We start from the raw sequence: 23,623 nt of genomic DNA, 5'->3' as shown, positions 1-23,623 counted from the left end.
GCGTGGAGCCTGCTTCTCCCTCTGCCTGGGTCTCTGCCATTCTTGTGTCTCTCGTGAATAAATAAATAAAATCTAAAAAAAGAAAGAAAGAAAACCTCCTCAGAAGCTCCCTGTCGGATACTCCTGAACCTTCTATTGGGCAGAATTATGTCATGTGTGGACACTGCAGCTAGTCACGCAGCCCAGGTAGTGGGATCGAGCTGGACTCCCCTAGGGATCCAGGACCCGCCCCCTGGGATGGGGGGGACCGGGCGGTGCTGCGTGAAGGAGACCAAAATCATCCTCTTCTGGGAAGGAAGGGGGGTGGAGGGAGGGGAGGGAGGGAGAGATGGAGATGGGGAAGGAGGGGAGGGAGGGAGGAGGGAGGGCTGCCTCGGTTTCCTCTGAACCCCGGGGCGTAGGCAGTCCTCGGTGCATAGTGGGCACTTAGTAAGCACTTGCCCGATGCTGCCACAGCCCCGAGGGAGGACGGCGCTTTCCATACCCTCTGTACGTCGTGGGCCGTGTCAGCCCCCGAGCGGGCCCCGTCCTCCGTTGGGGTGGGCCCTCTGTGTTTTGTGGCCTGGATGTCCCCAGGACCCGCCAGCCTCCTACCCCGTGATGCCCGCCCACCCTGGCACTGGGAAGAAGGCAGAGACACGGAGCAACAGGACGCCTCGCCGAGCGGGAGGCACATGAGGCTTGCGGAGAAGCAAGCGGCCGTGGGCAGAGCTGGGTGGCTGGGCGGCACACGGGACCCGTCGGGCCGGGGACGGGCCCCTCCATCTGCTGCTCATGGGGCTGACCCACGGCCGTCACCTGGCCGTGCGGGTCGGCCCAGCAGTCTCCTCGCGGGGACCCGGCCTCCAGGACCGCGGGCTGCACAGAGATGTGTGTGTGCAGAGCCACTCAGAAGAGCAAACAGCTGGGATCCCCGGACACCCCTGGAGGGGGGGCAGGGTCCAGGGCCCCCCAGGAATGGGATGCGTCTAGGAACACGGGGTGGATACGCTTACTCTTAGCCCAAGGTCTGAGCAGCAGCAGCGAGTCGAGCTAACCATGCAGCTCCGTCCGCGTCGCGGTTGTCAACAGGGCAGGTCCCCTGTCGGAGCGGACGCGGCCGAGGAAACGGGGTGCTGGCCGTGGCCGTGGCCATGTCTGCAGTCTCCAGGCTCGTCGCAGCGTCACATCAAACGTGCGGTGCTCCGCCTGCCGACCCGGCCTCATGAGGCTGTTAGGCCAGCGCCCGGGAGCTCTGCAGGTGCCCCGACGTGCCCGCGGCCCAGCGCACGAGGAGAGCGAGCGGCAGCACAGCATCTGGACGAGGGGACAAGTGGTGCTCGTGCGGCCCGTGGGTGCCCGCTGGCTGCCCGGCACGCGTCCTTGTGCGAGATGCAGCGGGGCTCCCGGGCCCAGGCGTCCGTCCGGGAAACGGTTGCTGGTCCGTGCAGCCGCCAGGCCTCCTGGTGCGTGGTGGACCGTCGCCTGGGGCCCGTGAAGCCCAGGGCAGGGGCGCCCGCGTCCCTCGGCAGAGTTTGTGCCCGGGGGTCCCGGGGAGTGGCCTCCGGGGGTGTCCAGGGCTGGGCCTGTGAGCGGCGCCCCCCACCGCCACCGTCCCGGGCCGCACGGACCCAAGGGAGGGCCGGGGAGTAGGGCCAGGCATGGGCCAGCAGCGGGGGGGGGGGGGGGTTCCCGAGAGTCGGGTGAGCCCCGCCTGCGCACGTGTCCCTTTTGTCGCCGTGAAGAGGCCGGGCACGTGGCCCTCGCGCGGGGTCTTGGCCCTGTCGGGACCGGAATGGGCGGCTTCCGCGCCACTGGGGCAGGTCAGTGAGCGCCCGGCCCCGGCGTCAGTGCCCGGCGTGTCGGGCAGGGTGACTCGGTTTCTCAAAGCCCATGTGCGGGTGGAAGCCTGACCCTGAGCCTGGTGGCGTCCGGGCGCGTGGGCCCAGTCCTCGGGACCAGTGGTGCATCGGGCACTAGCAGGGGCGGTTACCACGGCTGCAGGCGAAGTAAGGTCGCAGCTCAGAGGACTCTAGAGAGGTGATCCGGGATGACCCACGGGGCCCAGTGTACGACGGGGTGGTGACCTAGGGCTCGGGGGCAGCAGAGTGACAACCTTGAGGGACGCCATGGCCTTTGCCGGCCTTGAAGACGCTGCGGGGGGCCGCTGGCCAAGGGGTGCAGGCGGCCCCAGAGGTGGGGGCACAGGGACGTGGGTGTCCCCCTAAGCCTCCGGGAAGGAAGGCGGCCCTGCCAGCACCTTGGGCTCAGCCGCTGAGACCTCCCGCGCGCCTGACCTCCTCCAAATTCTGAGATAAGTAGTTTGTGTCGTTTTAAGCCACTCGGTTTTGTGAGACTCGTAGCGACAACGGGAACGAACATCCTGGGGAGCCTGCCTGGGGCCCCGCCGGGGTGGCTTGGCGACGTCTCTCTCAACCTGACAGTGGTCCCCAGTTGTGTAGCCTGGGTCGAACCTTGACCTCCCCGCTCACGGGCGGGGTACCGAGCAGGTCAGCCCATGTCTCTGCGCCTCCCTCTCCTCGTCTGCAAGGTGGGGACGGTAGAGTTGTTGGGGCCGTTGTTTCGTGTGGCGTGCAGGATACGCTCCGTGGCCCTGGCGACAACGATGGGTCCACATGTCTCTGGTGGGGGGAGCCCCCTGCTGCCTCGAGGAAGCTCCAGCCCAAGACAAGCGAGGTCCGTCCTCTGCCTGCCGCTTTGTCGCCTGTCTTTGTAAGGCACTCATGAAATAGGGTCACGAGGAGGGTCTCCCATTAATACTACAGGTTCATACGGATCGACCGGTGCCTGAGTCATAGAGGCTCTTCTGAGGTCCGGGCAGGGCGGTGGCCACAAGGGGCCCAGAGGCTCCCTCCTCACCTCCCCACGGACCGGGTGCCTTTGCCCAGGCCCGCACGTGGGCCGGGTGGCGCTGTGTCCCTCCGCCCCATCCTTTTGAGGTGGGGAGACTTGATTTTCTCTTTCTGCTTGAGACTGTGCTTACCGGGGCAGGGAGGTTGGTGAAACACCTCACCGACTTGATCCCAAAAAAAAAACCCAACCCCCAAAATAAAATGGATGTAACTTCCTGGTGGAGAAGGTGGCTCTTCAGCAATAAATGGAAGGACAACCCCGCCCGGCTCCAAGCCCCTGGTCTGGTGAGGAGTCCTCATTCCTCTGTCCGGCCCCACTGTCGCCCTGAGTGCGAGACTGACCTGGGCTGTCTTCAGGAAAGCCTTCCGTGCTGGTTGTTGGGATTTCCAGGTAAGAATATTTCCAGTTGCTGTCCCTTAACTCCGGGCGGAGGACCAAGGAGGAGCCCTCGCGTGCCGGCCGCGGCGGCTCGGAGGTGGCCCAAGCAAACTGCTCACGGCTTCTGTGGCATCCGAGCCTAATCCCAACCGAGGCTCGATGAGACCCCATGCCATCCCGTGGGGCTGGGCCAGGGGCCTGGTTGTGGCAGCCGGGCCTTCTGTCGCGAGGGACAAGGCTGCAGGCCTCAGAGAAGCTTTCGAGCCACCTAGGGTGGCCCGTGTTTGACTTGCATTCTAGAATGTTCTCACCCCCCAGAAGGAAGCCTCTGGCATGACAAGTTGAGACGCCCCCACCTTGCTGCCATCCCTTTTAAATGCACGTTCGTTCAGTTATAAAAGAAATATTTGCTCTTTGTGGAAAATATGAGAAATAAGAAATACAAAAAAAAAAAAAAAAGGAAGGAAGGAAGCACAAGCAGAAGGCCGCCAGCGCGCTGCTCCTGCTTATCTTCTTGCTGTTTTGCTCTCACCTTGCGAGCGGCCGGCACTTCGGATTCCCGTTTCTGGGGCCATTTCTGGTCCACGCTCATCCACAGAGGGACACGGCTGCCCCAGCGCAACACTGCATGGGCCCCTCCCGACCTGGGCCCCCCACCCCAGCCGTGGGATTCGGAAGGCTCCCCTTCCCGCCCGTCCTCCGGGAGGTCTGCCTGTGGAGCCAGCGGGGAGCTGAGCCCAGGCCCTCAGCGCCCCAGCCCCTCCCGCGGCCTCCCTCGGCCGGGTGCCTGGGCTCCCGCGGTGGGGTTCTCGGAGGCCGGCCTGGCTCCTTCTGTGCCCGCCCCTTCTGCACCCCCCAGTGGGAGGCATCATCATCATCATCACCCTCCTTTACTCGCCCCAGTGCCAGTCCGAGCAGCCTGTGACGGGGCCTCAAAGGAGAGGGGCGCCTGTGGGGTTGGGTCTGCCCCTGACATTGAGGGTGTGCAGTGGCCCGAACCCATTTGCTGAGCCGGCCTTGGTGACAGTCAGCTCCCTGGGGCGGGGACGGGGGCACAGGGACGAGGGGGGTTACCCAGTGGCCCCCCGAGAAGCCCCCACACCCCCCAGAGACCCCCCCCCACCAGCACCCCCATCGGCACAGCCGAGCCCCGCGGGCAGAACCGCAGTCAGGGCTGCCGCTGGGCTGGACCCTTTGCTGACCCCACCCTTCCCCTGGTGCTCCCTCCCAGAGGCCTTCGCGGCCTGGTCTGACCTGCCCCCACCCCAGCACCCTCCGGGCCTCGTGCACCCATTTCTAAACTTTTATTTATACAACTCATCACCACGTTAGACTATGGGCTTTCTTTACAGGGGTGCGTGCGTGTGCGTGCGTGTGTGTGCATGTGTGCACACCTGTGTGAGTGCATGTGTGTGCACCTGTGTGCATGTATGTGCCATGTCCCGGGGGAGGCAGTGGAGCCCCGAGCCCCGAGCGCAGAGTCCCCAGCCCTGAGCCAGGGCCTGGGCAGCCAGGAGCCCCACCCGCGGGTCCTGGAGCCGGGAGCCCACGGACAGGGAGCTGTGCACAGGTTAAGGGGCGCCCTGGGGCCTGGGCCGCGGGCAAAACGGGGAGCGGCGCCGACACTCACCCAGGTCACTCCGAGGATGGGGTGGCCTTCAGGGGGGCTGCCACCTGGGAGGGGAGCAGTACTGGGGGAGGCTCTCCTCAGGGACGCCGACCGCGGGGATTGGGAGGGCTTCCCACGGGATGTTCCCGGAGGCGCGCGGCAGGGAGGGCAGTGTGCAGAGGGGCCCGGCCGGGAGCCCCAGACCTCCCCAGCCCACTCTCCTGGGGTGTCAGCCCCACAGGGCCACAATGGCACCCCTCACTCTAGGGCCTCTGCTCTTCCCTGGAGGGTCCTGGTAAGGCCAACGCCCCCAGCCCCCAGGTCCATCCCCCCAGGCAGCTGGGCGGTGCCCCCTCCCCCCCAGGGCTACTTTCAAGGTTCATGGGAGCTCGTGGAAGGGGCTGCAGTGACAGTCCCCAGCTTGAGCGGGGCCTAGTCTCCCGCCTCCCGTGGATCAGTTGTCTCTGAGAGCCGGTCACTGAGCCCCTGCCCCGAGCGGTGCCAGGCGGCCTCAGATTCCAGGCTGAGGGTCCCTGCCCCGGCATCGTGGGGGCACAGGGTACACAGGATTAGGGGAACTACTCAGGTTTGATGGGCACAGGTCTCGTGTTGCTCCGAGGACCTCGTTGCGCTGCATCTCCCCTGGACGCCCGTTGCTCCCCCCACGGCCTCGGCGTCTTGGGCAGCCCTGTCCTCTGTGCCACCAGAGCTCCCTGGGTGCTGGGCGTCTTCACAGGGATGCTGCCCCCAGGGCGCCATCCCCCCCCCCCGCCCTGCCTGCCCACTCAGAGCCCCCTATGGTCCTCAAGCACACCCTGGCGCCCAGCCACCCTGTGGCCTCCCTCCCCCACCGCCTGGTGCCCTCAGGACACCCCGAGCTCCACACTGTGCCCGGGAGCCCCACAGGACATGCCCTGGCCAGCCCCTCACACCAGCGGGGTCACCCTGCACCCCTCCCTCTAGTTGCGGTCTTGAGCGCTGACGAAGGCCCGGGGTCCCGCTCCCCGAGAGCCCCTGCCCTGCCGCCTCCACTGCTGGAAAAGCCCCCTCTGGACCCCTTGACCTGGCCGGACCTTCTCACCCTGCGGGCTCCGTGCCAGCTCCTGGGAGAGCAGCGCAGCCCCCGCCCGCCCCGTCTCCCCGGCGCCCGTGGGTCACTGGCTCGCCGTCCCCTCCGCGAGGGCAGGGACGTGGCCCCCGACGGTCGCAGTGTGGCTTCCGCGGCCCAGAACTTCCCTGGGCGAGGGGAGGGCGTGCACTATCGCCGCCCCATCCTGGGAGGCCAAGGCGGCCACTCCCCCCACTGCCAGGGCTGCTGGGTGCGCTGCGAGCAGGGAGGGATTTAATTTCTCCTTTTGCCTTTTGTTTACATGAGTAATGGCGGTGGCGGGGTGGCCTCTAGACACCCACGGTCTGCAGCCGGGAAGGGCGTGTGCACCGGGCCAGTGAGCCCACCGCCTGCCACGGGAGGTACTATTCTTGGCCCGTCTGACGGGGGTTTGGGGGGCCAAGGCTCAAGGAAGGCAAGTAACTTACCCGAATCTGACAGTGGTGGAGCTGGGTTCAAGTCAAGACAGTCTGACTCCAGAACGCACCCCTGACCCAGCAGGCTAGGCAAGTGGGACCCGAGAATGAACAGGCTGTCTCTCAAGTTCGTTATAAGGTGGCACTTACCCCCTAGCACGTGTCTCCACAGGGGTGTTAGGCACATGCCAGGGTGACCCCGAATAGGTGGGAGCCATGGTTTCCTCCAGGGAGCCCCCAGATCCCACAAGGTGACCCGGGAGAGGGCCGAGGAGAGGTCAGCAGCGGTGCTCCCCCTTCCCACTTGAGATGCCCAGCCCCGTGGCAGGCTGGGAGAGACGCAGGAAGTCCAGCCTGTGCGGGACAGCAGGGCACCTCACTGGGGCTCCCCAGGCTCTAGCACAGGCTGGCGCGCACCAGGTCTTCAGGAAATGGTGGCTGTGAGCCTGGGGCGCTCCCGCTTCCACACCCTCTGGGGCCCCAGAAGCCAGGACGGTGGTCGTGAACCCCTCCCACCCCACAGAGATGCGGCAGGGCTGTGGTCGCACCCGGGTGTGCCTGTGAGGCTGGTGGTGCCAGAGCCACAGCCTCCCGACCCATCTCCCTGCCCTGGGTCCCGGCCCTCCTCCTCCAGGAAGCCCATCCAGATGAGCTGCACCCACACGTGCTGCTTCCACTGCTCAGGGTCCAGGAGGCTCTCAGTGGCCACACACCGTGAGCCCTGCCCCTGGGAGAAGACTGGAGATAGAGACTCAGCCCACCCCTTGGAGTTCCCACTTCTATTCTGTCTCCTTGCTCCCAGTCTTGGACAGAGGTGCTCACATTTGTCTTACCTGTACCCTCAATTATTTCCTCCTTTTTCATCCGTTCCACTTTCCCCTCTTCCTCCCGCTCCCCTGTTACCTCCTTCCCCTACTCCTACCTTGTCTGCGAAGGACTGGAAGCCACTGGCACCCTGAGCTCACCTCCTCCGGGGGGACCAGAATGGCCGAGTTCTGCTGACAGGGATGCACAGGGCAGCAGAGCCCAGTGTTGCTGGCATTTCTCCGGGCTGAGCGCCCCTGCAGGGAGGACCGAGGACAACACCCAGCACCAGCACAGCCCTCTCCCAGGGGGGCCCGGCACTGGAGCCAAGACTCGCTGGTGGGGATGAAGCCAGCCCCTGTGGGCTGGTGCATAAGGAAGCCTGGGGAAGAGGAGAGAGCCCTGGAGTAGGAGTCTGGAGCCTGCATTCCACACTTGCATGGCCCCCATCCATGTCCCCAGGCACAGCAGGCAGCGAGCCAATGTTCGTAGAGGACAGCAGTCCTGGCGGGGCCTCCCCTCAGATGCATCCCCTCACCTCCCTGAGCCTCAGAAGCTTCTGGGGAGGGGTCCCCGCACCTTCCTCCTTCCTTTCAAGGCAGGGCAGTAGCGCCCCGCGCTGGAAAGCCCCTGCCGGCAGGTGTGTGGGTGACGGTGGCAGCGGGTGGGAGGGGCCGAGCCAGGTCCCAGGCCTGGAAGTGGAAGACGGGCCTCTGGATCTGCCAGGTCTGGGGGGCCTCCGTCCTCCAGGCAGAGCCTGGGGTGGGGGTCAGAGCGCCCAGACCCCCCTTCTCTGCCGGGCCTCTCAGTGCTGGGCCCTTGCGGGCCGCAGGGCAGGCAGCCGCAGGCGGGTCCTCTGGGCCCTCTCTGGGGGTCACAGCTTGACCTTCGGGGAGCTGGTCTAGCCTCAGGCTGAGACCTACGGCAGCCCAGGGCTTACGGGCTGCAGGCCTGGCCGCCCCCCACTGTGGGGACAGCTCGACAGCTGCCTGCTCTGCCGCCGGCCCCTCTGGGGCCCTGGACAAGTCACTTCACGACTCCGGGTCTCAGCTTCCTGGTGGTTCTAGCGACAACACTCCTCGCCCCACGACGGTGCCATCGGAGTCCCCGGAAGATGAACAGAAAGCTGGCGGGGAGGCACTGGGTGAAGGCGGGCGCCTGAGGCCCCTCCAGCTCTGCGCTCCCCTCCCCCGCCTCGCTTCCGGCCCAGGCGGCCAGATGGTGGGACCTGGAGACGCAGCCTGCTGCACGCTCGGTCTATTTTGAGAAGCCTCCCGTTTCCTTTCCGCCTGGGGCCATGTGGTGGCTGCGGGCCTCTGCTCACAGGATGGGCTCGGAGCCCGACCTCCTCCTTCCGCAGGGCCCCGGTCTTGACCCCCCCATCCCGGCCCCCCATGCAGACAGCCCAGCCCCCACCCGGAGGGGCAGAGGCCAGGCGTCCACGGGGCAGGTCACTGGCCTCCCATACGGAGAACGTGGAGGGGGGCTCGGGCCGACCCCGTGTGGCCGTGACCCCACCCCTGGCTGGCCCAGGCCTGCCCTCCGAGGGCCCAGCGCCCCGTTCTCACGGCGGGGTGGAGATGGGGCCATCTGTTCCACACGCGGCCTCCACAGCCACCTCGGGGTCCTGCCCAGGGACGCACCCAGGAGGCTGGTCCAGCCTCAAAGTTAGGCCGCTCCCGCCCCTGGGCCTGGCCGGCGAGATGCCAGGCCAGCAGGGGAAGCAGGGGCCCCACACTGCCCAGGAGCCACGCTGGCCTCCTCCTCCTCCTCCTCCCTGCCTCCTCTTGGCACAGAGCTCTGACCCCTCCTGCCTGGCTTTGAGTCCCCCCTCCCTCACTTAATAGATGTGTGACCTTTCACCTCTCCGTGCCTCGACTTGCTCATCCGTGGAATGGAGATGAGGAGGGGTCTCCTCCACGGGCCTGCGGGAAATTGAATTGAGTTGATCCTGGTGGAGCGCCTGGGACAGTGCCTGTCGACAGACTGTCGCCCTTGTTCTCTCACCAGTCCCCACAGTCTGCCCCTCCGGTTCTTTGATACAGTTTTTACCTCTTCTGCCACTGTCCTCCTTCACCTCTGAAAAGGAGAGGAAGAGAGAGAGGGAGGAGAAGAGGAGGAAGAAAAAGAAATCCCATTTGAAACAAGGTGAACCGCCCAGGTGGATGCAGTCAGCCGCGGGGAGGCCCTAAGAGGAGGGGAGCCCGGGACGCCTGGAGGCCACTGCCTGCTGCCTGGCCTCTGTGGAGTCGGACTCACTCCCCGACAGGTACTTGGGCGCCCCAGCCCCCCGCCGCCCCCGCCCTGCGCTCAGCCGTTGGGGGGTCCCAGCCCCGGGGCTCCTCCGTTACGGTAGCGCCAGTGGCCCGGGGAGCGCGCAGGGATCGAGGACACCCAGGTGCTGGCTCCAACAGCTCGAGCGTGAGGGCAGGTGCTCCCCCCGCCCCCCCCCCCGAGCCCCAGGCACCCTCGGCTCCTCGCAACCCCCCACGTTTCATGCGGGCCTCGGGCCTCAGGCCTGGCCTTAGGACTCTGGTGGTCCCAGTAGATGCCCCCCCCCCCGCCGCGGCCCCGGCTCTGGGTGTCTGCATCCCTCTCGGCCAGCCCGCATGTCCTACCCTCCCCAGGCCACGCACCTTTCTCACCCCTGCCCTCTGCCCCCCTGGTCCCCTCTCCTGGAATTTCTCGCCACCTCCCCACTTCCCGACAGCCCATCCCGTCTCCTCGAGGAGGCCCCACGTCACTGCCAGGTCAGGAACGGCCCCCCAGCCTCCCGCCCTGGGCCCAGGCTCTTGCTGCGGCCACCAGTGTCCTTCTTGTCGCCCGGGGCGTGTAGCTCCTCGGGCACACCCCCAGGCCACAGTGAAGGGGACGGGGCTGCCCCTCGAGCCACGCCGTGCGGGACTGACTCAGCGGACAGAGAGATGGAGGCTGACCGCTGGCCAGGGTGGGCCGGGGGCGGCTTAGGGAGGCCCTCGTGGGGCTGGAGGGTGGCCCGGGATCAAGCACTCCCCCTGAGGCCTGTCCAGGACGGGGCTTCGCAGCTGTGGGGGTCCGGCCCCGGCGGGCTGCCGCCCTTCTTCCTTGGTCTAGAGTGGGCTGGGCCGTGCCCTGAGTAGCGTCCTTCCTGGCCCTTCGGCTGGTCACAGCTGCCCGCTGCGGCCCCGGCCCCTCCGGAGCGGAGACCAGGCCTATTCCTGTGGCCACGTGCGCTTGGTTGCAGCATGAGCGGCTCTTTGGAAGCCAAGCTTGGTCTCCCCTCGAACGTCCAGCCTTCGGAAGCAGAAACCAGCCCCCGGCCGCCCCGCGGGCGAGCAGCACCCTGAGCCAGGACACCTGGGAGTGCCCGGCCTCCCGTCCACGGCGAGTCCCGCTCTTGCCCAGGATCCCGGGGAAGCACTGACCCCCGGGGCCAGCGGTCCCCAGCAGAGACCTCCGGGGCCTGCGGGGCCTGCGGGGCCTCCCGAGCTGCTGCACCGACGGGGCGGGCGCCCCAGGACGGCCACAGGGTCTGGGTGGGGGGCACCCTGCATCCTGCGCAGCCTCCAGGGCCCCGCTGTCTGTGCTGGGGCATGGTGCCCCCACACCTGAGCGCGCACAGCCTGACGGCGCCCATGCCGGGCTCCACCCTGGGCTCCGGGTGGGGAGGGTGGGCGGCTGCCGTCCCCGCTCCTACGGGGGCCACACGGAGAACAGCCGTCAGGCGGGGACACCCGTCTGTGAGCATTTGAGCCTCGACTGTGGTTCCCTTTGGCGTCTAAACGCAAACTAGTTTCCACATTTTTATGTTCACGAAAATTCCCTGGATTGCGACTGCATTTGGATTAATGTGTTTCGTTCCCTTGGGAACTTTACCAGGAGTTTTTCACCCTCAGAAAATGGTGTCCCCTGGCACTGCCCCTGAACTGAGCAGCACCCGGGGGTCCGCAGCTCTCCACTTGCTGCCCTGCTGCTCCCCCGGCCGCGGCTGATGCCCAGACCCTGCGGAGTCATAAAGTCCCCATGACCTTCGTGCGGAGATGCTTCCCTTTGCTTCTCCTGTTATCAGAGGAGATATTAGGGTGGGGGCGTGTGCTTCCAGTCGGTCGGTGGCTAATTTCTTGTTTCGAGAATTTCACCTCGGGAGGGGAAGGGGGCGCGGACACGTGTGTGACAGAAGGGGGCCCTGCATGCGCTGGGTGCAGCTCCCACCCTGGGGGGAAGGGCAGGGAGGCAGGGAGGCTCGGGCCCCCGCCCGCCCACTGGGCACTGCCTCCCCGGGAGCCCGCCGCATGCTGGGCACCGAGCCGGGCGTCGTGGACGCGGAGACGGCGCCCTTGGGCCCATTGCTCCCCAGGATGGTGGGTGCCCGGCCTGCACTCAGCGGGTGGGGCCGGGGCCCCGGGAGGCCCATCGGGCTCAGGTTCCACACGCGGGGCGCCTCCGCGCTGAAAGAGGGTGCATCAGGAGACGGCGGTTGTCGCCAAGCAGTCGGCGATCCACGCGTGCTGAGGACGTGCACGGCCCCGGGCCGCAGAACTGACAGCGCCTGCCTCTGGGAGCGCACCTGCCGGGGAGGAGCTGCCACGCGCATGAGCAGCCAGGCGTGGAGCACGGGAGCCGGGAGCCGGGAGCCAGGAAGCCCGGCCTGGCCCCGGGGGGCCGCAGGGACGCAGAGCTCCCACCCGGCGGCCGCGTGTCCAGCTGTCGGAAGCCGCGTCCGCGGGAGGGCACTGGGCACCTGCAGCCACAGGGGGAGCGGCAGCCAGATCCGGGCGCAGCGCCCCTGCCGAGTCGGAGGAGCTCGGTGCTCAGCCCCAGTGTCCCTCCCGCCCCCAGCCCGCGGAGGCCACGGCCCTGCCCTCGGAGATCGGGGCCTTGCGGAGGTCAGGGTAGCCCGAGATCGTCACCCTAACGCGCTGTGACCCCGACCTGGGGGTGAGGGGAGCGCGAGCTCCGACACGGCGTGAGGACGGGGGAGCAGAGCGGAGGCCCCGGCGCAGAGGCAAGGCGGATTCAGGGTCACAGCCCCCGCGGCCGCCGGGCTTGGGGCCTGCAGCACGGGGTGGGCCCGTCCGTTTCTGTCATGCTCCCCCCCACCACGGGAGCCCCGGGAGACACGCGGACCGTGGGGCCGTCGTGAGAGGTGCTGCCAGGGTGGCGCCTGCTGGGGAGCCAGCGTTGGTGCCCCTCCCGGCCCGCGCCCTGGGCCTGCAGAAATCCTTGGCGGCCGTGGTCCCGTGAGGCCGGGCAGGAATCGAGAGTGGGTGCAGTTCGAGGCTCCCCCAGCAGTGAGCCAGTGGGCGGGAGCCCCCCGACCCGCGGACGACCCATCCCGTGGTCCGGAGGCTGTGGGCCGCGTGGAAGGGTCGCGCCAGGCGCGGCTTTGTTCTTCCCCAAGGGGTAGGGCCCAGCCGCTGACTCGGAGGCCCCGGGGCACTGGCAGTGGCGCCCCGCGGTCCCCTGGCCTCGCCTTGCAGCAGAGCGCCTGCCTCCTCCAGCACCTCGGGGAGCCCGGCAGGGGGGCAGCGCGAGAGCGTGGGTGCTGGGTCAGCCCCCCGGGACTCCCGCTGCCCCTCAGTCACCAGACTGCCAGCATGGCGCAAACCCTCGCTCGAACCCCAGCTCCGCAGCTTCCTGTTTGGTGCCTCAAGCTCCGAATCTGGGGAGGGGTCAGCCCACAGAGCCCGGCGCCCCGGGGATGGTGACCACGGGGGACACCAGGGGAGACGCGGTTGACACGGTTCAGCTGCTGAAGTGTGAGCCTTGCCACAGTCTTTCCTCCCATCTTTGACCCTGGAAACAAACGTCCCGGGGCCGTGTCACCCACCAGGAGGCCGAGGCAGAGGGGTCAGGGAAACAGGCCGGACAGGAAGCCGGTGGTGAAGGTGTAGGCGCCCTCCCCCCTCTGGCCTGCCCACACCCTGGCCCGCAGACCCCACAGCCGGGACAGTGGCCGCTGGTATGTCGGGGGCTCAGGGTCGCAGGGCTGTACCCGCCAGGAGTGCGAGGTCTTGGGGGGGACAGACGCGGAAACTCGCCTCGTCCCAGGCTGTGCGAAAACCAGCAACCACTCGGCAGCAGCAGAACCGATGGATCCCACTCGGTGTTCACGCGGAACGCGGCCACGCGGAGAGCGGCGCGGGAGTCCAGGCACGAGCAAGGCGCTGGCTCTGGGGGCGGCTGCCTACCCCGCGGTCCCCTCGGGCTGCGTCCAGGCTTCTGCGGACGGAGAACAGCAACAGGATCCCAGTTTAAAAAAAAAAAAAAAGGAAAAAGAGAAACTTCAAAATTATGAAAATGGGGAAACGTTAGGACAAGATTTGGGGGTAGGACGGCGTGGAAAGGCCTGGAAGTCGCACCTCTCCCGCGGGTGACCAGGTTGCCCTCCATGGGGTGGAGAGCCACTGCCCGCCCCTGCATTCCCTCAACACACTGGGGATCCTGGCGCCGCCTTCCCTCAGCCAGGGGTGACAAGGACTTGGGGCACAGGGGAGGAGCTGCGGCACCGGAGGCCGGGCCCCTCTCCCCCCCCCGGCCCCCCCACCCCACCCCCCCGCGCCACGGGGAACGGCCGCAGAGGCTCAGAGGCCCCCCGGGGCTCCCGGTGACGGCTCAGCCTCTGGGGACAGTGCACACGCTCGTGGGGACAGGATGCAGCCCTGGCGGCGGGCAGGGCAGGGCAGGGCTTGGCAGCGGCCACCTTTGCGGTTCTTCCAGCTGCAGGCAGGGACACGGCAGCACCTCCGGCCAGGGCCACTGGGGGTGCGCAGGGTCGGCCTCGCACTGCTCCAGGCCTGGCGGGACCTGACCGCTCCCCACTCCTGCAGCCTCCCCGCCCCCGAGCCCGCCAGAGGCAAGGGCTGGGGCATAGAGGACCCCGGGACTCACCCGCCCGATGGAGGAGGCCGCAGCCCGGGGGGTTTGGGGGGCAAAGCTTCCGCCACAAGGGTCTGTGGCTTCCGCGCATAAGGGGTCCTGACCCAGGAGGGCCAGACGTGTCCCGCGGCCTGCGCGGGGCTCCAAGGCCCCTTCCCGCCACACCGCGCCTTGGGAAACGCCGGAGAGCCTCAAGGCCTAGGCCGGCCGGGGGCATCGCGGGCTCGGCCCCCACTTCCCGGGCCCACCTGGCTTCTGGAGAAGGGCGTTTGGGCGCCTGCCTTCCTCGGGGCTGAGCGCTGCGTGGGGTCGGGGAGCTACTCAGCGTCCCTGAGCCTCGGAACCCTCACCCGCAGGACTTCCGCGTGCAGATCCATGAGGTGGTCGGACGCGGCGGCCGCCCTGGCCCTGCTCGGGGCCCCGGGGTCCGGGTGGGGCCCAGGGAGGGCGGCCCTGCGGGGAAGGGGCCCCCAGGCGCTGAGGCCGCAGCTGCGCTGCTGGGGTCTTGCTGCCGGAGCTCGGTGGGTGGACGCGGGTGAGACCTTCGGGTTCATCTGAATTCTCTCGTGACAGAAGTTCTTGAATGCAAAGCGTTACTATGTTTTGCAGGAAGTAACTCAATTACTAGAAACCTGTTTTTTGTTTTTTTGTTGTTTTTATTTTTAAAGTGATCTCCACGCACAGCGGGGCTTGAACTCACAACCCCCAGATAAGGGGCCGGCCACCCCGTGGGCTGAGCCAGGTGCCCCCACGGAGCCTGTTTTTAAAAGGACTGAGAGGGGTCCCCGGGGGTTCAGCTGTCGAGCATCTGCTTGTGGCCCAGGGTGTGACCCCGGGGTCCCGGGATCGAGTCCTGCGTCGGGCCCTGCCTGGAGCCTGCTTCTCCCTCTGCCTGTGTCTCTGCCTCTCTCTCTCTCTCTGTGTCTCTCATGGATAAATAAAACAATCAATAAATCAATAAATCAATAAAATAAACAGAGAGAGAGAGCGAAGCACGGCCCCCGTGGCCCAGGGTGTAGTGGCGGCGGCCGCAGGCTCTCCTCAGGCCCCTGGGGTCCCGGCCCCCTCCCCAGGTGCCTACACGCAGAGCCAGGCCGCGGGTCCCCAGGGGCCCAAACGCAGCGGCTGCCTATGGGTTGTGCCGGGTCCTGCCGGGGCAGCTGCTCCAGGCCGAGACGGGGCCACCCGTGGAAGAGCCTCTGGCCGGGGCAGCAGCGGGGAGGCGCCCCGAGGCCTTGCGGCCGGACAGACGGCGGCGAGGCTCTTGGGGGGCCACAGCAGGCCAAGCGAGGCCGGGCCTCCGTCCTGGGAGTGGCGGTGGTCAGGGTCAAGGGGTCCGGGCCCCCTGCACCCTGAGCGAGGTCGGCCTGGCTCCCCGCAGCTCTGAGTCGAGAAAGGGAAACTGAGGCCAGTGGGCTCCTGGGAGTGAGTCGGGGGAAGGGGAGGAGGGTGTCCAGGCAGCCCGAGCACCGAGGCTGGGGGCAGGTCACGGGGGCACAGGTGGGGTTGTCCTGGCGTCTGCCTGCCCAGCTGCCCCCCCGGAGCCCCCAGAGCCCCACAGACCCTAGGATCGAGGGAGGGGACACGTGGTGTCACTGGCCTGCTCTGAAACTGGAGCTCGGGCTGACCTGCCCCCGGGGTTTCTGGGTGGGCCGAGCCAAGCCGAGGACGGGCTGCTCCCCACCGAGGCCGCCGTGCGCCCCCAACGGCTGTGCCCAGCCCCTTGTCCTGCTCGCGGCACCACGGCCCCCGTTTTCTGGGTTAGGGTGACAAGGCCCTGAGAATGTCGGGGTGGCCCGATGCCGCAGGCCAGGAAGAGGACCCCCAGCTGCCCGCCACCCACCCTGTCCCCCGACGCGGTGAGCAGTGCGGGATTCCGGGACCCCCGGAGCCCCGACACCAGGACCCATGTTTCAGCCCAAACCCTGCTAATTTGCATGCATCCCCAGGTGGAGAAGCACAGCGTCCGAGCTCCCCAGCCTGTTACGTGGGGCAGGTGGCTTCTCGGCGGGAGGGGACAGCCGGCTCCCGAGGGCAGACCCCCCCCAACACGCCTGACGGGAGATCTCACTTGTGGGGGGACGCGGCCCCGAGGGGTGGGCTGCAGGGCCCTCCCTGCCCACACCGGCTGCCTGGGGCCTCAGGATTCGCCTCCCCGTCTGTCCCTGCCCCCAGCAGCCCCCGGGAGGCTCATTGTCCCGCGCAGCACCCCTCCCGTGTGGGCCGACGGGCGCCCAGCCCCTGGATGCCTCATTGCCTTGATGGGGGCTGCACGTGCAGCGTCTGTAACCAGTGCCTGTGACGGGGGCTGGCACCCCCGCCTCCCTGCGCCCCCGGACCGCTGTCCCAGGCAGTGGTCACCACAGCTGCAAGAGGCAGGACACCCACTGACCCCATTTCACCCACGGAGACACCAGCGCACAAGGGGCCCGAGGATTTTCCCCGGGGTCCAAACCGCTGCGAAGTCGCAGAAGCTGGATTTGGACCCACGCGTGTCTGACCCTCAGGATCTATGGCACGAGGACCCGGCCCCAGTGCCAGAGCACGGGGGAGGGCGGCCTGCGGGCGCAGGTTGCAGGGGTCCCAGCCTGTGCTTGGAACCCGGCCGAGGCCCGGGGCCCCCAGCCCTCCTCCAGCTGCCCGAGGCCCTGGCCTTCCTGTGGGCCGACTGTTTGCTGCTGGATCCCGGACCTGGACCTGGCTCAGGATGGTGGGCTGCGCAGCAGGACCTGCTGGCCTCCTGGGGGACAGCAGCATGGGCAGCCAGGCTCCCCCGTGGGGCGGAGGGGCTGCCCTGGATGCGGGCCAGGCCCCCCAGCTCCGGGTGCCAGCCGGCACGGCTCCTTGAAGTGGCCGAGAGCTGGGACACTGGCGTCGCAGCCCCTCAGGGACGAGTGACCCGACTGGAGAAGGCGCTGGGTGAGGGGAGGGCCGGAGGACACCGTGCACGAGCCCGGAGGGCTGCGAGAGTGACAGCTCGCTGGGTGCTCTTTGGGGTGTTGCTAGTGGTCTCCTCCCCCCGAGGCTGGGGACTCGGCTGACCCCGGCCCCCGGCTGCCCCGGCACTGGCGGGCCTGGCGCACGTTCTAGCCAAGCGGAGCTCAGGGCAGCCGTTGACCTACCGTCCAGGCCCGAAATAGAGACGGAGCGGATGCGGAGCAAGCTCTGCGGGGTGATTTTGCCCGTACAAGGCCTCGCCGGGGCCACCCGCAGCCCCTTGGGGCAGGGCCGTGGGCGGGCTGCCCGGGACGCCACAGGCTCCGTCGCCCTCAGATGGATGACTCTCCGGGGGCTGAGCTTTCTTGGAAGCCCGCTTAAGGGAAGAGGCCCCGGCTCCAGGCCCCGAGCCCATCAGACCTGCCAGAGTCGGCGGTGGGGGGGGGGCGGGGCAGAGCCCGGAGTCCCAGGTGCCGCCGCTTCTGGGGAGCGTGTGGGCAAAGCCTCGGCTTTGGGGACCCCTCCGAGGGGTGCCCGGGGGCTCAGCTGGTTTCAGCGCCGGTCGTGATCCCAGGGTCGTGGGGTGAACCCCGCATCGGGCTCCCGTGTCCCTCTCCCCCTGCGACCCCCTGTGCTCACTCTCTCTAATAACTAAAATCTTAAAAATAAAGATATTAAAAGATCACTCTAGAAATAGACTTCGAGGTGGCTGCTCAGTCACGGGTCACTTGGGCCCTCTTGGTCTTGCAAGGAAGCGGGTCCCCACCCCATGTCCCTGGCGTCACAGGGACAAGGCTCTGGAGGCTGGCCAAGAAGAGGCAGCTGGGTTGGGGGGGCGGCTCCTGAGTGTCTGACAGGCGGGAGCTGTGTGACCCGGGGCGGCACGCTTGACCTCTCTGGGCCTCGGGCCTCGGGGACAGTCATGCGTCTTCCGGATCAGTGTCAGGGATTAAATGGTGCAGTGGCGGATGCGGTGAGGGCGCCCGGGGCTGGCACGCAGGGGGTCTGCACGTGCTCCTCCTTGCCCCCCACTCCCCAGACGCTGGGGGGGACTCGGGTGACGTCTGGTTGTGCATCCAGCGACCACGCACCGTGTTCGGGGGTCATCCAGGTGGCCCAGCCTAGGGGGCTGGAGAAGGGCCGCGTGTGCACCAGGGGCAGAGGTCCGGGAGGGAGGGGGAAGCCAGGGCTGCAGGCCGTCCCCACGTCCCCTCGCCATCCAGCAGGCCCGCGGCAGCGCTAGCAGCACATGCCTGATGCGTCCCACACCCCGAGGCCACTCGCTCCAGGCCGTAAACCCACGGCCCACGGCGGCTTTGGGGGGTGGGGCCCCCGACCGCTGCGCCTGTAGACACCGCCCCTGATTCCAGAAAGAGCGGCGGGGGCGGCGGCCACGGCCACACCACAGGCACCTGCTTGAGCTCCGGTCACCCAAGGGCCATCTGGGAGTGGGTCCGGCGAGCAGAGGGATCGGTGTCGGGGTCGGCGTAGGGGGACCTGCACACCCTGGGGATGAGCCTGTCCCGGGGTGAGCAGGGCTGTCCCAGCCTCAACCTATTGCTCTGTTGAAGGAGGGTTTGTGGACCTGGGCTCAGGGTTAGAAGGAGGGCAGGGGGGTTAGGGGGCAGGCGGGGGGGGGGGCGCTAGGGGGCGGGCGGGGGTTAGGAGGTGGGAGGGGGGGTTGGGGGCGGGCGGGGGCCCAGCGCCTGAGTTTAAGGAGCCGCCCCCTATGACCGCGTCCACCTGGAGGAGGATCCCCACAGATCCCTGGGTCTCCAAGCCACAGCCGGGTGGTGAGGGGACAGGTGGGGGGGCACACCCAGAGGAGACCGGGCGGGAGAGGAAAACACCTGACCAGAAACAGTAAGGCTCAGGGCTTTATTTTTTTTTTTTAAGATTTTTTATTTATTTATCCATGAGAGACACAGAGAGAGGGAGAGGCAGAGATCCAGGCAGAGGGAGAAGCAGGCTCCATGCACGGAGCCCAACTTGGGACTCGATCCCGGGTCCCCAGGATCACACCCCGGGCTGAAGGGGATGTTAAACCGCTGAGCCACTCAGGAATCCCTAAGGCTCAGGGCTTTAGGAGGCTGTAAGGATGGGAGTGAAGAAGCATCGAGTTGTGAGGTTTGGCCCCGTCCTGATGTCAGGGTTGTGGGGTGCGGCCCCATGAAGCCCACGTCGGTGCCTTGCCGGTGTGGCCGTGCCCGACGTGTGTGTCCTCCTCCCGAGCCACGCTCTGGGGACGCACGGACCCCACTCTCTCATCCCTCTGCCCTCCCTGGTCACCCCAACTTCTCTCTTCCCGGCTGATGCTGGATGTGAGGTGGGAGCCGCCCGCCCCAGACGACCCCGCAGCGACGGACACCGCGGGGCACAGGGACCCACAGGTGCAAAGGCACTGCCACAGCGCGGTGGTGTGCGCTAGTCCGCGGGCACTTAGCGCCTCAGGGACCTGTGCGTGCGGGGCTGGGCAACGGCGCCCGGAGCCCCGTGCCCCCAAGGAGCCGGGTATCCATGCTCAGCGCCCTTGTCCCCAGCTCCTGGCAGGTCACCTGCGCCCTAGAGCAGCAACAGGAAACGGGCAAAGAGGAGGCGGCACGAGGGGGGCTTCAGGCCCCGGGAAGCCAGGGTCGAGGCGAGAGCCAGCAAGGCCACGCGGGCAAGGGGCCTCCGTCCTCGGCTGCGCGGGACACAAAGGGAACGAAAGGGCCAGTGGCACCCGCCTGTGGGGCCCTCAGGGCTGGTGGGGAGCCCAGGCGGTGTCTGCGGCCCCTGCTCCCCCCACCCCGTGAGGCCCCTGCCGCCCTCCCCCCGCCTGGACGGCTCCCCAGGCGGCACCTGCAGCCCGCCGGCCGGGCACCAGCTCTGGCACCGGCTCTGGCACCCGCCCTCATTCAAACGCCCGCCGTGCTCGGGGCTGCGGGCTGGTCCTGGCCAGGGCTGCCTCCTGTCCCGGACCTCCTGGGTGCGGCCGCCTGGGCTTTCCCATCGCCCGCCCGCGGCGCCAGCCCGCAGCTCCGGAGGACAGTCACGGCCACGCCACGAGCCCCGGCCTCCACCCTGGACGCCCACAGTGCTGTGGCCCGACCCCGGGCTGCGGCGGGTGGCAGACCCCGGCTGGAAGAATGGGTAAGCGAACAGGGCCGCGTCCAGCCTCCGAGGGGCGATTTCCACGCCCGCGGAGCCAGTGTCCCCGCTGCCCCCACGCGTGCTGAAGCCGTGTTTCGGGACCTGCCTCTTGGAAGGACCTGGCAGCCTGTTCAGAGGCTGCGCAGAGGCGGCGCCCCAGTCAGACGGGGGAGGGGGGATGAGGGTGTTCCCTGGGGGCGTCCGGGGGCATGGGGGGGGCTCTCTGCTTCTCATCAAGACACAAACCTGTCCAGCCGAGGGCCCGGGGACTTAGGTTAAGCGAAACCGACCAGGTCCCTGCTCGGTGCCCGCGGCCGGAGGACGGAGGAGCGTCTCCCGGGGTCTCCCCTCCATCCTGCCCAGTCGGCTCCGCATGCTGCTGCGGCCCCAGGAGGTCGGCGGGCTGCTGTTGGGCCCCGGCGCACCTGCTGCCGCGCGGCCCCCAAGACCTGGCGCCGGCTGCGTGCGGGGAACAAGCTCTGCCGGGCCGTGTTGGGGCGCTGGGGGAACCACCGTGACGGCAGGTTCTCCAGGGCTGCAGCCCACGCAGCGGTGGGTGCTGTGCAGGTGGCCAGGACCCCGGCGTCTGGATCCAGCGCGGCACACGGCCCAGTGGGTGTGCTCACCCGTGTGCAGTGCTGGGGAGCTGTGGGGCGGCTGTCCCCACATCTAGACGCGTCCTCCTGGCTCCAGACTGTCCCCTCGCAGCGGCCCGAGTTCACCTGCTCCCACAACAAAGGATTATCCGTCAGCCCCCAACGCCGCCCCCGGTGCTGAACTATTTTAATTTTATACCCGGAGTGCGGTGACTGGAGAGTGCCCGCCACCAGGCCCGCTTTGTCTCCTGCCAGCCCAGGCTAATCAAGGGCGCCGGTCTGGCCCGAGCGCGGGGACTTGGGGGTGCCCTCGAGGCCTGCAGGCTGAGCCAGGTGGGGGCAGCCCTGCCCCAGGCGCCCTGAAGCCACCTGCACCCCCACGCCCAGCCGGCCCGCTGCTCTCCACACCAGCCCCGGGAAGGAGGCCTGTCGCCCCCCTCACTGGGGAGGACACCGGAGGCCAGGTGCCCCAGAGCTACTGAGGGGCCCAGGCAGGAGGCGAGGACCCCACGGGCCTGGTCCCAGCCTCCTCCGGGCCGCAGGCGCTCACGAGGTCGCAGCTGCTGAGGATCTGTGGTCCAGCTGCCCCCCCTGCCCCCCCCCAGGCTGCTGTCCCCTCTGCCGGGCAGGCCTCCTCCCTCGGGGCTGCAGGGAGGGACCCCGGGATAGAGGCGCGTGTTTTGTGGCCTAAAGTCGGGAGGCATGTGCTGCCCCCCTGGTCCCGCAGAACCACGTGGGCTGAGGCTGCCCCGGGGCCTGAGTTGCAGCAAGTGGGGAACGCCTGGGAGGCTGGTGACCCGGGCAGCTCCTGGCGCAGCCTTACTCTGAAAGCCGGGACTCTTCCTTTGGGTATCCCTGGGCCGGGGGGTGGGGGTGGGGGTGCGGGGGGGAGGTGGGTAGGGGCACTCACGTGGGGGGCACTGCAGGCCACGGGCGTCCAGAGCACGTCCAGCCCGAAGACATCACAGGCTGCTCGTCGTGCCCTCTGCATGTCCGTGCCCTCCTCCCAGGGCCACGGGGGCCTTGGCCGCCTTAGCCTCCCCTCCTTGCGCCGTGGGGGCGCAGGGCCGGGAGTGCCCGGGGGGCGGGCCCTTCAGCGCCACAGTCGCAGGCACAAGTGCACTGCTCTGACAGATGAGGCCACCGAGCTGGCCCATGACCGTGCTACGTCAGCCGGTGACGCTCGTGGCTCCTTTCCTAGGCACGCCAGGCCCTGTGCTGCAGAGTGTTCACGCACCACCTCAGGGTTGGCCCCCAGCACGCTCTCTGAGGCTGCTGATGATACCAGCCCTGTTTCACAGACGGGAAACCGAGGCACGGGAGGTTCAACACCTGGCCCAAGGCCACTCAGCGCTTACGTCCAGGTTGGGAGGCCTCCGAGGCCTGGTTCTTGCCTCTGATGCTGCAGCCCCCACCCACTGCCCCACAAGGAGCCAGGGCCCCTTAACGGGGAGCGCCCGAGCCTGGGGCCTGAACGTTGCCTCCCAGCCCCGGGTCCTCGTGAGTGCTGGGAGGCGCAACCCAAAGACCAGAGGCGGAGGAGGAGGCAGGCCCAGATCCCAAGCCTCCTGGGAACCGGGGCGGGGTCTCTGGCATCCATGTGGAGGCCCCACTCTAGCAGCTGCTCCTGCAAAAATACCGGTGCAGCGACCGGGTAGCTGTCAGGGGACCCGTTCCCAGGAGGCAGCGCTAGGGCCACCCCACACCAGCAAGAGGTCAGTCAGTCTGCGTCCGGTCCCCGGGACGCCTGGGACCCTGAGCCTCAGCCCCGGGATCTGCAAAAGCCAAGACGTCCCTGCAGTCCCCTAGACAGAGGGGCTCGGTGACCTGAAGTACCCGCTGTGTGTGGTGACGACCACGCGTCTGCTTCTCTGTTGCCTCCAGTCCCATTAGGTCACATGGCAGGAGCGCCACCTCTCCCCCATAGACCTGTTCTCCTCTGCGGTAGAAGAGGGCCCTGGGTCGGCCCTGGGGCTCAGCAGCAGAGCATCTGCCCTCGGCTGGGGAGTGACCCCGAGGCCCCGGAATCGAGTCCTGCGTCGGGCTCCCCACACGGAGCTGCTTCTCCCTCAGCCTGGGTCTCTGCCTCTCTCTGGGTCTCTCAGGAATAAATACATAAAATCTTTTTTTTTTTTAATACATAAAATCTTAAAAAAAAAAAACAGCTCTATTGAGATATGATTCACAGACCTTAAAATTCATCCTTTAAAATTCAGTGGTTTTAAAAAATAATAATAAAATAAAATAAAATTCAGTGGTTTTAAGTATATTCACAAAGTCATGCACCATTAATCCCCACTCTCTGATTCCAGAACATTTTCATCAAAGAAACTTGGGCCCGATTAACAGTCCCCTCCTACTCTCACTTCGCCTTCAGCCCCCAGCGGCCGCTACCCTTTCCGTCCTTAGGAACCTGATGACCCCGGGGTGTTTCACGTCGACGGAATCACCAGAGCAGCCGTTCGGATCAGCGGGCCCAGCACCTGCCAACACCGGTACTCGCCTTCCCTTTCGAGGAGTCTGGCTCCGCCGCATGGACACACCACATTTGTTTATCCGGTCATCAGTCGGTGAACTGGATTGTTTCCAGGCTTGGCTATTAGGAATAAATAATACTGGTTTTTTTTTAAGATTTTATTTATTTATTAGAGAGAGAGAGAACCAGCTCAGGCTGGGGGAGCAGCAGAAGGAAGGGGAGAAGCAGGCTCCATGCAGGGAGCGCGACGCAGGACCCCGGGGTCACCCCCTGAGCCGAAGGGGACGCTCAACCCCTGAGCTCACCAGGCGCCCGATCTCCTTTAGTTTCTTTCAGTGATGTTTTGTAGCATTAAACATACAAATCTTTTATTTCTTTTGTTAAATTTATTCCTAAGTATTTTTTTCTTCTGTCTTGCAGAACAAGTATGGAATTAGTTTTTCAATTTCATTTTTG

At 67.1% G+C, this 23,623-nt stretch overlaps 1 protein-coding gene across 1 annotated transcript; it reads right to left on the bottom strand.

Moving 5' to 3' along the window:
• Positions 1 to 9,908: 9,908 nt before the first annotated feature.
• Positions 9,909 to 17,378, bottom strand: LOC112663566 (collagen alpha-1(I) chain-like). Its single transcript, XM_025452647.3, has 13 exons — positions 17,149 to 17,378; positions 16,756 to 16,869; positions 15,108 to 15,331; positions 14,377 to 14,534; positions 14,039 to 14,196; positions 13,787 to 13,867; positions 13,339 to 13,369; positions 13,013 to 13,160; positions 12,621 to 12,809; positions 12,109 to 12,200; positions 11,407 to 11,888; positions 10,756 to 10,840; positions 9,909 to 10,151 (listed from the first exon to the last, which is right to left on the bottom strand). Exons 1-13 carry the CDS (start codon positions 17,376 to 17,378, stop codon positions 9,909 to 9,911), a joined length of 2,235 nt encoding a protein of 744 aa, XP_025308432.3.
• Between the last annotated feature and the right edge of the window lie 6,245 nt (positions 17,379 to 23,623).

The sequence above is a fragment of the Canis lupus genome, chromosome 18, assembly GCF_003254725.2.
Source record: "Canis lupus dingo isolate Sandy chromosome 18, ASM325472v2, whole genome shotgun sequence".
Classification (NCBI taxonomy): Eukaryota; Metazoa; Chordata; class Mammalia; order Carnivora; family Canidae; genus Canis; species Canis lupus.
Note: the sequence above shows the minus strand (reverse complement) of the source record. Positions and strands in the feature narration are given on the sequence as shown.